The following is a 16,286-nucleotide window of genomic DNA, read 5'->3' on the forward strand; positions in this document are numbered from 1 at the left end:
AGTGCATAGAGAGGAAAACGCAGCCGTTTGCAGCAGCGCGCTCTGATTTGCTCCACAAACTCGCTTCTCCTTCTCCTTCTCTATCGTTGTGCGCGACCTTGCTCCATAAATTCCCGAGACAGTGTAGCTCGAGTGGGCGAATCGAACACACAGAGTGGCTAAAAAAAAGGCAACCGAAGTTGTATCTCATTTCCATGTTTCGGTTACCTTCTTTTTGCACCACTCTGTAGAAACATGCAATTTGTATAGCCGCGTTTACCCCGGGGTTGCTGACACATGTTACCAACAAATGTTGGTAACATCTCGAAAAACGCTTGTGAATTTGTTATCAACATCTCATGTTAGCAACAGATTTCCCGTGTTGGCAACAGAAATGTTGTTATCCACAAGAAGTCGGTAAATATCAAAGAATGTTACCAACGCATGTTAACAGAGCCTTTTCCATGTTAGCAACATTTCCCTCGCACTCCCTCCCGCCACTATCACGCCAGTGACAACCAGCCAGTGAGTGCGAAAGCATCGTTTCGTGCGAAGTGTGTTTCGTTTTGTAATTTATTTACGTGGAAAATCTTTTGAGTGAGATGGAGTGGTCAAAGGATCAAGTGCTGAACATAGTTGAATTGTTCCGCGAGAAGCATGTCCTTTGGGACCAAACTTACTCACAATTTAAAAGACAAAAACAAATAGGTAACTTCCGCTATAATTAGCTCTTGCCCAGAATCTTCTTGGTCTTATCTGTTGCGCCAAAATGACACATGCTGACACAGAGAGTACAACTTCCTCCACAGTCGGAATCTTGGAGCCATCTGAGGTCATGCAGCCAAAATGTTAAACAAAACGAATTAACAAAAATAAAGTCAAAACTAGTGATCTGGTTACCAACATTTGTTGACAACATCTGTTGTTAACTGTGCTGGTAACAAAAAGTTGACATTTGTCGGTAACATTCGGTGTAAACGCGGCTTAAGCTTCACTTCAGTGTTCCACTTGTTTATTGATTTGACTGATTAGGTTTATTTTACTTCGCTTTTCTGCCACTTTGGCTAATCGAAAAGATTAGGGTGAGTGATGATATGATGAAATTGATGATGGGACACTCACAAACAACACTAATGCCTCGGCCGAGATTCGAACCCTGGACTCCTGGCACACTAGCGCTCTGTGCAAACCACTCTGCTACGGAGGCCGGCATCAATTGTTTATTATCGCTCAATTTATGTGTTTGTGATGTACATTAAAACAAACTCTATCAAAGTGCAAGACAATTAACAATCGCTACCCCTATTTTACCAGTGAACTCTTTCACTTCGCGCATGCGCGCTTGCGGGGATGGTCATTACTCAAGGGCGCTGCAGGCAGTCGATGCTGCACTGTGGCCACTGACCCAGGACAAATCTTGCTGCATAAACATAACGTTACGTAACTTAACGATACTATATGACAGAGTGCATTTCGTCATTACGACCACTTTTCGATCTTAAAGGACATTTCGCCAGACGGAGCTGGCAACACTGCCTTCACTGACAAGTGATAGCTAACAGCTTGAATATAGTGCTTGTGAGTCGTATCCGTATATGAACGTGCGAATTTTAAGCCGGATTTCGGATTACAGTTGTGAAAGATAAGACCCGGATGTAAACTTGATAGTTATCACGAATTATATTGGCTACAAGTCCACACTGGAAGGACGAAGAAGGTATGTCGTTGATTTAAGTTTTAGAATTAACTTCTTCTCTAAATTAAAGGAACATCAACTTGACTATAGTTATTAGTGCATATTTAACCAATATTTGTGCTTTATGTGTAATTGGGGCAAAGAGAATAAATGATCACGCAAATAAGTTGAAAGATACCGGTAATGCTTTGAGAAAGTTTCTAACTCGGAACCTTTTGCATCGAATTGCATTGAGATTTCAGTTGTGTTGAGTTGGTGTTTCAAAGTTCACTTTATGCACAGTAAGGCTAATCGGACTGGACCTACAGTTTAAAGTGGGATCCGAAACACTTTGCCCCAACCGTGTATCGAACCCGGGACCCCTTGATTACAAGGTGACGACGCTACCACTGCACCATCGGGGAAGTCCCATTGAGATTTCAAATTTAAAGAGTGGATGAGGGGAGCGCGGGGCGTGCTCACACTCTAATCTCTACCAGGGCCTCGCGATATGCAGTATATTGACCAGTGGCGGCGATTAGGGGGCGAAGGGGGGCAGTTGCCCCCCCATACTTTTCGCCACTTTTGGTCCCGCAGTATGCTAAATCTTATCTACAAAGGAAAATGTACTGTCTTTGCCCCCCCCCCCCAGTTTTGAGGCCCAATCGCCGCCACTGATATTGACATCGAGTTCTCCGCATTTTGAATCTTCATCTGTTGAAATATTTTGCAATACTTTTGTTTGCCAGTTATTTTCAGTACAGGATATTCTAGAAATTAATTAATGCCTCAAGTCTGAGTTGTTCATCTGACTGCCAAATTCGGGAGAGAGGATTACAACAGATTATAGCAGGGTTATAATTAGCAATTGTGTGATCAGCGCCATGGTAATCTGTGGTTTGCGAACACTAGAAGTATTGGTTTGGAAATAATATTATGGGTGAAGTGAAAAAGTAACATTTAAGTGGCTTATTATCTTGGTTGGCAACACTCGCAGTCTATAATTTTTGTCAGTAGATGCAAGCAAAGTGTGCCAAATTATCATAAATCATGATTATGATTTGGGTGATGCATACAGACAGATACGTGTGTAAAATACTCAGATTCCCCCCCCCCTTTCCTCGTTTGTTCAATTCGAATAGTGGATATGTAATTTAATTCGAACCTTTGAATGTTTTCTCTTGCAGATTTAACTTCGACTTATCTAATCGTGCATCTATTTGGCAAACATCCGTGAGAGAGTTTGTTTCTATTTCTTATCGCTGTACTTCAAGTTCCATTTCTTGTTATCGATTAACAAGTGACGTGTATGTTAAGTAAACAATTTAATTTCTTCGAAATATAAACCTTTCTTTCTGGGAAACTGTTTGTTTTCGTTAACTGCGCATTCAACAGATCCTGTTTTGGTAGAACTGACAAGAGACAATTCCACGCAGATAAATTACCGGCAGCGAAAAAATCAGACGATACCAGGGTTGACTCGGTAGCTCAGTTGATATTGACTAGCAGAGTGGTTCGTTAGCACAGCGCGCTACGATGCCAGGGGTCCCGGGTTCGAATCGCGAGGAAGACATGAATGTTTGTCTCTGTCATGGAATGATAAACAGAATTGAGTGAAACTGATATTCAAAACAGGGAAAGAGAATGACGGTGGAAACTACCACTTAAGGGTTTCCATTTTTTTTTTTGTTGGTAGAGTAACGGCACGGTAGACCCGAAACGGATTCGAGACCTGGTCAAGCCTACATCTCTCGCTGAAATGTCTACATATATTGAATTTATGGAATAAATGATTCGCGGTAGTCCACTAGGTAAGGTGTATGTGGGACGATGCCCTTGCGCGTTCGGCTCTGGGGTATACTTGTTGGTGGCTACCTTGGAGTTAAATGCCTCCAGAGCATTATGCTGATCACATCACCTCCACTATAGACGAGACAAGACGAGATTTAGAATATGTCCCCTTCCCAACGTGAGGAGCATGATTTTACCTTTGGTCTTTATGTATCTAATAGTTCACTAAAACATTCCAGCTTCTTATATATAAGATCATATCAAACCTATCATGGTTACAGATAGACGAGTAGACAATAAAAAATATAAATGAAAGACGATGCAGGTCCTATCCTTCATTTACAGTAGTGTTCCTGGCATGTTCGGGGTTTGTTCTCTATGCCCAAGGACGAATTGGTGTGACTAGGTACCAAGGAATCTCTTGAGGGTGTGGCCGTGGTCCGAGGGTGGAAAAGTTGTGATTGATTTGCTTATTTGTGCCACTTTTGGCTAATTTGCGAAGATAGGGATGAGTGAAGAAATTGTTGGTTGGACACTCACAAACGTCCATGCCCAGGCCAGGATTCGAACCCGGGACCCCTGGCGTCGTAGTGCGATGTACTAACCACATCGCCACCAGGGCTGGCGGAAAAGTTATTATTTCTCTATTTAACATTTTTTTACTTAAATAAAAGCTACGAGAAGTTCGGAGATACGATCACTACTAGCTCCTCCATTGATTAGCCACTGAATATGGTTATTCACGATAAGTATATCCGTACTTATTTGTTTTTTTAAAAAAAACTGGAATTAAGTACCCCTAAGGTGTTAAAAGTATGAAGTAATGTTATCACACAGGAACTGCCTCAAGCAATGATAAGAAATGGGTTTGAAATAACGCGTCTACAATAGGGATGGCCAGATCCGGATCCGGTTGGTTCCGGATCCTAAGGATTCGGATCCTAAAATTTTTCGGATCCGGATCCAGAACTTTCGGATCCGGAATTTTCAGATTCGGGTCCGTTTTGCCATCCCAAATGCGCTTCTTTGGAAAGTAAGAATGTGTTTATAACATACTGTTACCTGCTTATATATACACATATATATATATAATATACATACATACACACATATATATAGTGTGTGCGCGCGTGCGCGATTTGTTATTAATTAATACACTTACAAGAGAGGTCTAAGTCTCCCCCTCCGATTTCCATGAAACTTGGCAGGTGTATGGAGGGGCCCAAAGGAAGAAATACATGTTCTTGTGTTTCAGCTAAAAAAAACTGTTTTAGGGGGCAAAACCCCCCTCAAAAGTCAAAATGAAGACAAATTGACGCGGGGATCTGACCCCTGTGTGCCACTCCGATTTCCATGAAATTTGGCAGGTGTATCGAGGGGCCCAAAGGAAGAAATACCTGTTTTTGTGTTTCAGGTAAAAAAAATTGTTTTAGGGGGAACCCCCCTCAAATGTCAAGATGGGGAGAAATTGAAGTGGAGATCCGACCCCGAAACCACGTAAATATGGCATAGGAAGAAACAGGGGGCATAGGGCCTCTCTATACACCTGCCTAATTTCATGGAAATCGGAGGGGAACACAGGGGTCAGATAATCCCCATGTCAATTTGTCCTCATATTGACATTTGAGGCGGGTTTTGCTCCCTAAAACATTTTTTTAGCCGAAACAAAAAAAACACGTATTTCTATCTTTGGGGTCCTCTATACACCTGCGAAGTTTCATGAAAATCGGAGGGGGACACAGGGGTCAGATCCTTACTTCAATTTGTCCTAATCTTGACTTTTGAGGGGAGGTTGCCCCCTAGAACAGATTTTTAGCCGAAACAAAAAAACACGTATTTCTTCCTTTGGGCCCCTCTATAATTCTGCCAAGTTTCATGGAAATCGGAGGGGGACATAGGGGTGAAATGCGCACTTAAATTTGTCCTCATCTTGACATTTGAGGGGGGTTGCCCCCTAAAACAGTTTTTTAGCCGAAACAGAAAATCACGTATTTCTTCCTTTGGGCCCGTTTATACACACACCTGCCAAGTTTCATGGAAATCGGAGGGGAACACAGGGGTCAAATGCCCACTTAAATTTGTCCTCATCTTGACATTTGAGAGAGGTTTTTCCCCCTAAAACAGTTTTCTAGCCGAAGAAAAAAAGTATTTCTTCCTTTGGGCCCGTTTATACACACACCTGCCAAGTTTTATGGAAATCGGAAGGGAACACAGGGGTCAGATCCCCACTTCAATTTGTCCTCATCTTGACATTTGAGGGGGTTTTGCCCCCTAAAACAGTTTTTTAGCTGAAACAAAAAACACGTATTTCTTCCATTGGGCCCCACTATACACCTGCCAAGTTTCATTGAAATCGGAGGGGGACACTTAGATAACCTCCCTTGTTAGTCTTACACTTTGTAATTATATAACACTGCATATATTATAATGTTTTATTTTAATTTGTAAAACTGTAGCTGTAGAAAAATTGTATAATTTTTGTATAAAATTTCTATCTTGTTCTATGTGTTAAAGGTTTCATATTGGAATGGAATGTCTCACATTTATGTGTGTTTCCATTTCCAATACATTCGAATGAATACATATTCGTTTCAATAGCATTTACAAAATCACCTCTGACATTTTATGTTAAACAAGTAAGATTATTTTCGTGCACTAGTGTGTTAGCCGATGCGTAGCAAAGTATTTTAGGAACAACACTTGAAAAAATTATTGTAGGACTAACTAATGAAAAATTTATTTGTAATCGAAGATCATAATACCTTTTAAGGTGTGGTAATATTATAATGGTATTGAGATCCGGATTTTTCGGATCCGGATCCGTTTGGCCATCCCTAGTCTACAAATCTAATTCCATCTGTCTCATTTGTCAGAGACATTATGGAAAATCTTGCAGACTCTCCAGTTTGCAGAATTTGCCCCTAAAAATTACCAAATCGCCATTCTCTTTTGAGAATTCACTGCTTTTCTAAAGTTCCCTTATACTCCAGTTCTTCCTGAGTGATTTCTCATACACATCTTTTCCCTTGTTTCGTAGATTGGCTGATATACATCAACGGAATACCACTCTCATCCATTATGATGCTGGTGCTGGGTTCATGGACGATAATCTTCACGACGCTCTTTATGGGCGCCTTAGGTTTGACTTACCTTTATGTAACTTACAAGCACAGTCACTGGAAGAAGAAAGGGATTCAGTATGTGGAACCAAGGTTTCCACTTGGAAATTTGACGAACTCTTTCCTCCAAAGGATAAACGTGGCCACCGAAGTGAAGCGGATGTACGACTCCATGAAGGGTTGTAAATTCTTCGGTGCGTACTTCGTGATCCATCCTATCCTGGTGGCCAAGGATCCAGAGTTCATTAAGACGATAGTCGTGAAGGATTTCTCCCATTTCCAAGACCACTTGCAAGTCTTCAGCGAAGAATCTGACCCACTGCAGGCCAAGAATCTATTCCAACTCGCGGGCAAACGGTGGCGACACATGAGAGTCAAGTTCAGCCCAATTTTCTCTTCTGGGAAGATGAAGCGGATGTTTCATCTGGTGTGCAAGTGCGGTGAGCAGTTGCAGAAATACCTTGAGGTGCCTGCAACCGAGGGGCAGATACTAGAGTTCAAAGATATCCTGGGCAAATACACCAGTGACGTCATCGGCTCTTGCGCCTTCGGGATTCAGGTAAACTCGCTCAAGAATCCGGATTCGGAGTTCAGGATGATGGGGAAGAAACTCATGGACCCACCTAAGCTGCTGGGAACACTTAAGCTCTTGTTTATGTTTGCATTCCCCAAATTATCACAGACGCTCCGATTCAGTTTCACGCCTAGTGACGTAGGAGAATTCTTCAGGAAAGCCGTGAGGGACATGATGGAGTATAGGGAGAAGACGAACACCGTCAGGAACGACCTTATTGACTTGCTTCTCCAGTTGAAGAAGAAGGGTAAAGTGGAAAATGACGAACCAAACGATGAAGTAGAGAATACTAATGTGGAAGAAGATACAATGCAAGGTACGCCTACATTTATTCTTATGAAATCCCTGTACAAAATTCTTAGAAACAAAAACTAATCAATAACTCTGGCTCTTTCAGTTTGTAGGGGTGCTCTTTGAAGAACATCACCTATGAGATTAAACATGTACAGTATCATTAATTTTGCCTCACTTTTGAAAGTATTTTCACGTACTGCAATATTATCTAAGTGATCAATTACACATATTTCTGTCTATGGACTATAAAAATGTAGAATTATCAATCATTTAAAGCTAATTAATATTTAGAAGTACACAGATGTAGATTATCGGTCAACCCATTTTCCAATGATAATGATAACTTGAATAAGTCAAATATCACAGTATCCGATAAGTAATGAAAGTGGCCGCGGTGGCTCAGTCGGTAACGCGTCTGACTACCATGCTCAAGGTCCCGGGTTCGATCCCCGGCCGGTTCAAATCCGGGAACTTTTCTAACGGTGAAAGCGGCCCCGGCGCCCACCCAGCGTCGAATAACATGGGTACCTGGGGGAAACCCTGGGGGGTAAAGGCGGTCAGGGGCGTGATGCTGATCACATCACCCCCACTCACGACCGGATCAAGAAAGTGTGGGGCGTTACCCCCACACCCCCTATACGCCTTCATGGCGTGGTGCTATGCACAGGGGAACACTTTACCTTTTACCTTTACCGATAAGTAATGAACTTATTAAGTTTTCTTTTCATGAACTCACCGAAATACATTTGTATATAGAATAAGACTTGCGCAATACCCAAGGCTTGCTGGATTCACATATTAGTCATATTCAGCGTTAATTAACGATTAACGTTGAATTACTGAACAGCACAATTAATTTAGTGTATTATAACACACCATAACAACACAAAACATCAATTCCATCTCGCATTTCATCAGTTCATCCTCATTGTCGAGATTAATCCAAGAGATAGAAAAGGGATATAAAATAAGCAACCAAACTAGAAATATAGGATGAATGATGAACTGACGAAATAGGTCATGAGGTAAAAAAAAAGAATGCATACATGTCTTAATCAAGCTTCAAATTTGAGACCTCTTGACTTTGTTGTGCATTACGCTGTTATTTGTTGATAAAACTAAGAATTACACAAGTTAAATGTGATTTGGGACACTTTAAAATGTTTTAAAAGATATATTGTATTCACTTGAACCTACAATCAGCTCTACAACTTTGTTTCACACATGCATAACCCGACCTTATAAGTTATAACAACAAATTTTCACTGTCTAGCGATTCTCATTGGGAGGAGATCATTATTTAGTAACTTGAATGTTTCTGGGTTCAATGATGATATGTTAAAATTGCTGTAACAAATGAGGTTTCGATTGCATTTTCATTTGATTTTTCAGAACTGACTCATGATGATTTCACGGCGCAAGCTATAATCTTCTTCAGCGCTGGGTTCGAAACATCATCAAGTGTCATGACATTCTTAATGTACGAGCTGGCTATCAACCCAGAGGTGCAGAAGCGGTTGCAAGAAGAGATAGACGCTACACTGAAAGCCAATGATGGACAATTCACCTACCAAGCTATAATGCACGATATGCAATATCTGGATATGGTGGTGTCAGGTATGTGCATGATCCTACCATAGACATGTAGTATCGGAGCGGAAATTGTAGGTTCGGGCATCATGCTTGCGCATATGGAAAGGGTAAACCAACGATGGCGGTTTGCACGTACATAAAATCAGTATTGAGCAGATACCACAGGTCATTACGAGATCACTGCCTAGTGTTTTGCGATTTTTATTTACAAAAATGAAAGCTCACGAGAACTGCACATAATTTAAATATGTCACCCTGTATTACAATTATGACATTTGTATTGCAACGTAAAGTTACCAACTTCTTTATGAATGAGTCGTAAACTTTTGTGTTGAATAAACCGTGCTGTCTGATAACACCTTTCAAGTTTGGAAAATACAGGCCTCAAGGGTATATTTGGTTTCTTAATTCTTCAATATATTTTCATATTTTCAAAGCTTTTCTTTTGTGCTTGCCCTGTACAATATTTAAGATCACTGCAACGTGTTGTATACGAGTACTTTATTAACTAAACAAATCACCGCCGTTATTTTCCAAAATCTTAGTGAGTCCAATACCTGACGACCTTCATCCATATATAGTGTTTCAGTATCATGTTTTTGTATAGTTGACGGCAAATATAATAAGAGGCACTATTCAAGTTCAATCATACGAGGTTCAAGAATTGAAACAAAACCCACCACGCCAGTAAACAATGGATAACATCTGCTCTGGAACAAGTACAATTGCATTCCTTAAATCTCTCAGAATGTAGAAGAAAAATGAACGGGAGATAGCGTTGGAGGCATTACTGCGACTAGAACATAAGGAGTGTTGGATTATAATTCGTTACATCATGTTCGCTATTCTACACACCCTTTTACAGCCTACACTAACCACTCCATCATTGAGGCCGGTCCAGGGGAGATAATTACAACTGGAAGTCATAAACCTCTATACAAAACTCAGAGCACCGCTCGCTAGGCACAGACTACTAACAAAAAGCACCTTCAAAAACCAACCAAATAAATTGATCAGATAGTGCCACCAAACAATTCTAACCCTAAACGATAAAGTAGAAGTACAAATCAATCAAGTACAGAGATATGCCAAATCGTGTTCCATCTACAACGTATAAATGGTTTATTTATTTACTTATTTATTTAGGAAATTCCAGTTCAGCAGAAACATTTTAAATAGGAAAGAAACAATACTAAAATAGCAGACTAAATAGTGTTAAACAAAACACAACAATACCAAGATTAATATAGCTGAGTTTCTCAATTTCTTGTGGGTTGTTGGATAAATATGAAAAAGACTTCAAGTAATCTATTTGGTTTGAGATGTTGAATTGATTCGGTTTCCTATGGAATAAAGAACGTTGTACTCGTATGAGTGAGAGGCTTGGAGTTGCAGTGCGGAAAGTTTCCTTGTTCTGTACCTATGTCAGCCACTCTGAGCGGTCTCATAACTTTCCGTTAATGATCGTATGTGGGTCATTCCACGTCTGTTCAACCAAAAGAAAAAGAGGTTTTAGAACCCATGATCCAAAAATTTTATGAAACTTCGCACATTTAATCATTTCATGGTGGTGAGATACCACATAGTTATTCTTTTGTCTCTTACTTGTCTGGTTTCAATTTCATAGCCCCTCAAACTTTCAGTAATTCTTGTTTTTATTTTCATTCCTGAAGCCACCAATGAGAGCTGCATTGTCTTAGAAAAAAATTATCTCCATAATTGTTCAATACTTTTAAAATATCACATGTTGACGAATCAATAATGCTTTCAGAAAAAAAAAACATGACAATATATTACATTAGTTACATGTATATTAGCTTAGTACACCAATAAATTTAAGTGCTGGGGTGTAAAACATGATACGTGACATTTTGGTCATTTTTTTTAGTAACAAAGTAAAAATGTACCATCCTGCAATTTTCGTGCGAAATTGCCATGTCATACAATTTGTATTGGACTCAGTGAAGCCTTCTGAAATTGGTAAACACAACACGAAAACAATTTATCTACAGTATAGCTTCTAATAACATTTTTCTTCTCAATGAACTCAGAAATGATAAAATTGTCACTTAACATGTTTTCCACCGGAGCCCTTCAATTAATAAAATAGTATTATCTGCTTTTTTAGGACCAAAACAAGGTTTTAGTAAAATTTAAATTATCATTGTAAAGGAAAAGTTCAACACCAATACAAGAATTTTTAAAATTAACTTGGATATATGATCTAATTTACCCAGAAATAAAATTGATGGAAGGATTAAATTTGCCAAATTTCATCAAAATCTGAGATCATGGGTCCAAAAACTTTTTTTTTTAACTGGCATGGAATGGTCCATATCAGCGGCGTATACTCTGGGTCATCTAGGTAATCGCAGATGACCCGGCTGTATTTCTTTTTTTAAATATATATATATATACACACACGTTTCTTCGCAATATTCTTCCAAACCAATTTCGATGCATACATTGCTTTGCTTCCAGCACGCGAATGCTTTCAACCGTTTGCCGCTGAATGTCCGGGAACCTTTCTCCAGACGGTGGAATGACTTCAGGGAATCTCACCCTGACGTCATTCCTCCCGCTTCCCTTACAACCTTTGGCGAGGAGGGAGGAGAGAGGAAAGAGGGGGAGGAAACACTGCTTCTCAGGCGCGGTGATTCCGTGCCCAGGGCCCAGGGTAAGCTCCTTCTTGTGAGAGTCCACCGGTCGCACTCTCAACCTTCAGTCTTTCCCGTTCCCTCCACTGAACTAGGGAAAACATACCCGGTAGAGTGCGAAGAACAGGAAAATTGAATAACATGTGCAAACCAAAGCTACGCTAATTTTCACTTTACATTTGCTTCTGTCTTGCTGATTTCTGTTACTTGAACATAAATTTATCAAAAGGAAAAAGCTTAAATATTGAAGATGAAGCAAACTAAATTAAAATTCAAAGCTTAAGCAATTGAAGCACCTATATGCTGACTCCCCCCATCCTTGTATTTACAAAAATAGTGATTGTTTCTCCTCTCTAATCTTCAAAAGCAGCGAGAATACTTCTTTCACGGAACTGAATATTTTTTTAAAGGGAAAGATATCAAAAATAAATTTTATATATATATATATATATATATATATATATATATATATTAGTTAATTTAAGTTGCTATATTCCGCCTCTTTAGATTAATAGTGATGAAGATGAACGAATTAAACATAAAACGAAAAAAAACACATCAGGCCGTAACCAGGTGGAGGACTCGGGGGGGGGGCTGAAACCCCCCTCCCCGAAATCCTACAAATATCTAATTTAAAAATTGTATAGTGGTAATTAATTTTACTTCATTAGCAGGATTAAACACCTTGCATAATACGTTGTAATAATCTGAGATTCATCTTCAGGACTTCTAACCCCACTGTTTCAACTTTATGTGGCGGCTGCTAATAAGGGATGATCCCCATCCCGAAATAAAATTCTGGCTCTGGCCTGCAATGATTCGAACTTTTAAAACCTGTCATTTCGAGCTCGGAAAGGGATTTTTTTATCATTCATAGGGAATTTCATTCTGAGCCAGGAACACAACAACAGAAGTTTGGCACGTGAAACTGAATGCGTGTAGTCGTTGGCTTCGTGCTGTGATTCGTTTATTATTTATTTAGGTGTTAGTGTTTGTCGTGATAGTGCTGTGTTAAAGGGTAATGGATGTGATACAAGATTTGCTGGTGAAACCTTTTGGAACAAGATCTTTTCAGGAGAAGTTGCAAATTGTTAATACAGGTAGTCCAGTGTCATCGCTTCAACTTATTTCTACATACAAAGACAAAAATCGGGAATATGTGAGGCATTTTCGCAAGCAAATTATGACAAAACACCATGGTTGACAGGAAGTATAAGTGTTAATAAGCTTTGCTTTTTTGTTGGCCGTGCTTACTTTTCGGGGCTGAAAAGAATGTATGGACGCGTGGCGGATACTGTAATCTTTGCAACGCTTGTGCCAAACATGAGAAATCCAAAAGTCACATAACTTCCTTTGTTAAGCTGCAATCTTTCGCACAGACATGTATTGACGTGCAACTGGACAAACAACGTGCTTTGGATGTGGTACAGCACAAGTAATCGGGTCCTGGAGTAAGTTGAATTTTGCACTTAAATTAATATTGCGGGTTTTTATTTCACTAGTGCACGTCTTTCATTTTATATTTCACAGGCTGTTTTTTATAGCTTTATAATAGTGTCTTGTTTTATTATTTGAAATTCTACACATATATTAAACTGCAATAACGAGAATTAATTGATTGTGGCCGTAGCAATAAGACAAACATTCCGACATAATATTCCTAAATCCAATATGGATTCTGACATAAATTACACGGAAACTTTTGGAGTTTGAGGATCAAGGGTCGGAGATTACCCACTCGTTAGAACCAGCATACGCCACTGGTCCATATAGATATCTCTAATATATCTACAAGGTTCTGGAATAAATAATCATAAATGATTATGTATAATTTAACTATTTCCTCTCTCTCTAAACAGAAACCTTGAGGAAATATCCACCACTTCCAGGTACAGATCGTGTCTGCACGAAGGAATATACAATTCCTGGAACAGACATTAAGCTGGAGAAGGGGACTATTATACAGATACCCGCATTCGCAATACACTACGATCCACAATATTATCCAGATCCTGATAAATTTGATCCCGAAAATTTCAAGGAGGAAAATAAAAGAAAGAGGCCCAACTATACGTACCTACCGTTTGGAGAAGGTCCAAGGATGTGCATTGGTAAGTCGAATAAACTATTCGAATTCTAATTCAAGAGAGAAACGCATAATAAGTTTATGTTGTTTATCGAAATCTGTATGCACTGTACCAAGGTGGAATGTAAGATGTTGTATCAAGTATTAATTATGTTGTTACTTTTGATCATGGGTTTCATACTTAAAAGAGGAAAGATTTAAATCATGTGATTATTTTTTTTAAATCCCTGATTTCAATCACTTTAAAGAAATATTTTTTAGAATAATGTACATAGGAAATTTGAAGATATCAGAATCACTTTTGGTGAAATGCATTAATCTCGTAATCATTGAATGGTGAAAGGAAACAAAATATATATGATGGGGTGATGTTCGTGAAATGCAATATGTAAACGGTAAACACACTTATATTTATCTTGATTTAAAATTCAATAATTTGACAGGCAAAAATAACATACATTTTCTGTAGAACACTTGTAATATACATAGAATAGGAGTAATGTATAATACTTGTAACATACAAAATACGTACTAATCATGTTAAACCATAAATAGTGTGTCATCATTAAGCTGTAAATATACAGTACGCGGCAGCTGATATTTTGCAAACTATCAAGAAAATCGTAAAAATTCAGCAACAAATTTTCACTGGAAGAAAAGTTACTGAAATTATTATAGTTTTATTAACACACTCAACAAGCATTTCTTTAGTAGGTTCGTATATACAGTATCACAAACAAAATATGTATATTTACATATATTTGTTTTCTTTGCTTTAATCAAACTGTTCAAATATTTTACAGGGCCGTTCACCAGAAAAGCCTTTCTATGAAATAAGATATATCAATATGTACAGTGCCAAAAAAACAAGCAATTTTTAGCGCCTTTCAATAAAAAAATCGATTAACAAGTAACAACCTCTAGTCCGGTATGAGAATAAATGCGAAGTCCGGAAGGACATTGCTCTCATTCGCTCCCAGTTTTACTCAGATACTTCTTCGATACACTTAGCGCGGGATAAAGGAGGACAAGTTGGTCAGAGTCGAAGTACGGACTCTGACACGTTATGGACACAGCATACATCTTTATCTAGGACAGGACTCTACAAGAACTTCGGGCAGGTATGATAAGTGTGGAGAGAGCATTCTCACTCAGTTATAACTCATCTTTTCCTTCATGACTGGGGCGGGCCCTTTTGCAATTGTTATGAACCGTAAACCTCTCGCTTTATGATTTGATACACGTTCAAATATTGTGTTATACAGTCATCTTTCATAATAAGTTGTTTTCAACACTATAATACTGCTACTTGTGTTGTTTTCAGGTCAACGGTTTGGATTGATGCAGGTCAAAGTCGGCGTCGTGCACGTGCTATCAAAATACTCCGTCAAAAGATGTCCAAAGACGAATGTCCCGGTGGAAATTGACCCGAAATCTTTCCTCCTCATACCGAAGGGAGGAGCTTGGGTCCAAGTCATTAGAAGGAAACTTGATTAGCAAGACTTTATTGCCTAATGTCACTTGTATGTAAGATAAACGCTCTTGTACTAGAATGCATGGTGTACTAATTTATAATTCGTTTACGATATTCCTCAAATAAACTGCTTGGAAAACTATGTATTTTGTTTGCATTCAATATTCACTTTTGGCGATCATTGAAAAACCCATGGCCAAACCAGAAAACTTCCTACAAAGGTTGTTTGAAATTTAGAGACCTGTCAAATGACGTGCCACTCATTCCCCCCCCCTCCCCCACCTATGCCCGAGGCTCAGAATGCAAAATGTGTCAATTAACACAGATATGCTGAGTCAGTAACACATTAGCAGTGGCGTGCCCAAGGGAGGTGGGTTAGTGGGGGTTATAACCACCCTTTGGCCCAATATTTCTAAAAAAAAACAGAACGTCAAAGGCACGAAAATATAGTAAAACAAAGGCTTGCTATAAAAAAAAAGTATACATAACCCCCCCCCTTTTGAAAATCCTAGGCACGCCACTGCACATTAGAGTGCATAAACTGGCAATCAGGGGTGGTCTAAGTGGCCGATCGCCCGGGGCCTCGCGCCCTATGGGGTTGATACGAAAAATGTAATAAAAAGAAGTGAGAAAAATACATGGAAAAAGACTAATTCTTGTGGGCAATAAAATTAAAACATTCTATTTTTATATTTGGCTTTAAACTGTAGTTTAACGTTACATTTTGGCAGGGTTGTGGTTTAGCCCCTCCCCTCTTTCCCAGCTCTACTTGCATTTCTGATTTTTGAAAAACGTTTAGCTTATTTAAGAATATTTTAGATATGTCTTAGTGCCTCAAGAACATCTTTAAACTACTTTGCTTATAGAAAATTACGTTACAAGAATATACCTCTGCCAAGTGTAAATTTCTCCGTCGCATATTATTAAATATCATTTTCGTCGGTAATTTATTATTATTTAAATATTATATTTTGTTGATGTATGTATCCTTTAAGATTTTGTATCGATTCACATTGAGATTTCAAATTTAAAGAACGGATGGGG

General features: G+C 39.0%; 1 protein-coding gene across 1 annotated transcript; it reads left to right on the plus strand.

Moving 5' to 3' along the window:
• The first annotated feature begins 1,382 nt into the window (after positions 1-1,382).
• On the plus strand, positions 1,383-15,374 carry LOC145996108 (cytochrome P450 6k1-like). Its single transcript, XM_083132375.1, has 5 exons — positions 1,383-1,696; positions 6,483-7,454; positions 8,825-9,049; positions 13,542-13,793; positions 15,093-15,374. The coding sequence occupies exons 2-5, from the start codon at positions 6,524-6,526 to the stop codon at positions 15,263-15,265; spliced, it is 1,581 nt and encodes a 526-aa protein (XP_082988501.1). The 5' UTR covers positions 1,383-1,696; positions 6,483-6,523; the 3' UTR covers positions 15,266-15,374.
• The last annotated feature ends 912 nt before the right edge of the window (positions 15,375-16,286 follow it).

This window comes from Lepisma saccharinum, chromosome 12 (genome assembly GCF_977018435.1).
Source record: "Lepisma saccharinum chromosome 12, izLepSacc3.1, whole genome shotgun sequence".
NCBI classification, from domain to species: Eukaryota; Metazoa; Arthropoda; class Insecta; order Zygentoma; family Lepismatidae; genus Lepisma; species Lepisma saccharinum.

Bases quoted from the DNA above. Each gene is read 5' to 3' on its own strand.
- LOC145996108 (XM_083132375.1), top strand. From the start codon at position 6,524: ATGATGCTGGTGCTGGGTTCATGGACGATAATCTTCACGACGCTCTTT. The intron at 9,050-13,541 runs GTATGTGCATGA...CTCTCTAAACAG, and splicing joins TCTGGATATGGTGGTGTCAG to AAACCTTGAGGAAATATCCA. The intron at 13,794-15,092 runs GTAAGTCGAATA...TGTTGTTTTCAG, and splicing joins AGGTCCAAGGATGTGCATTG to GTCAACGGTTTGGATTGATG.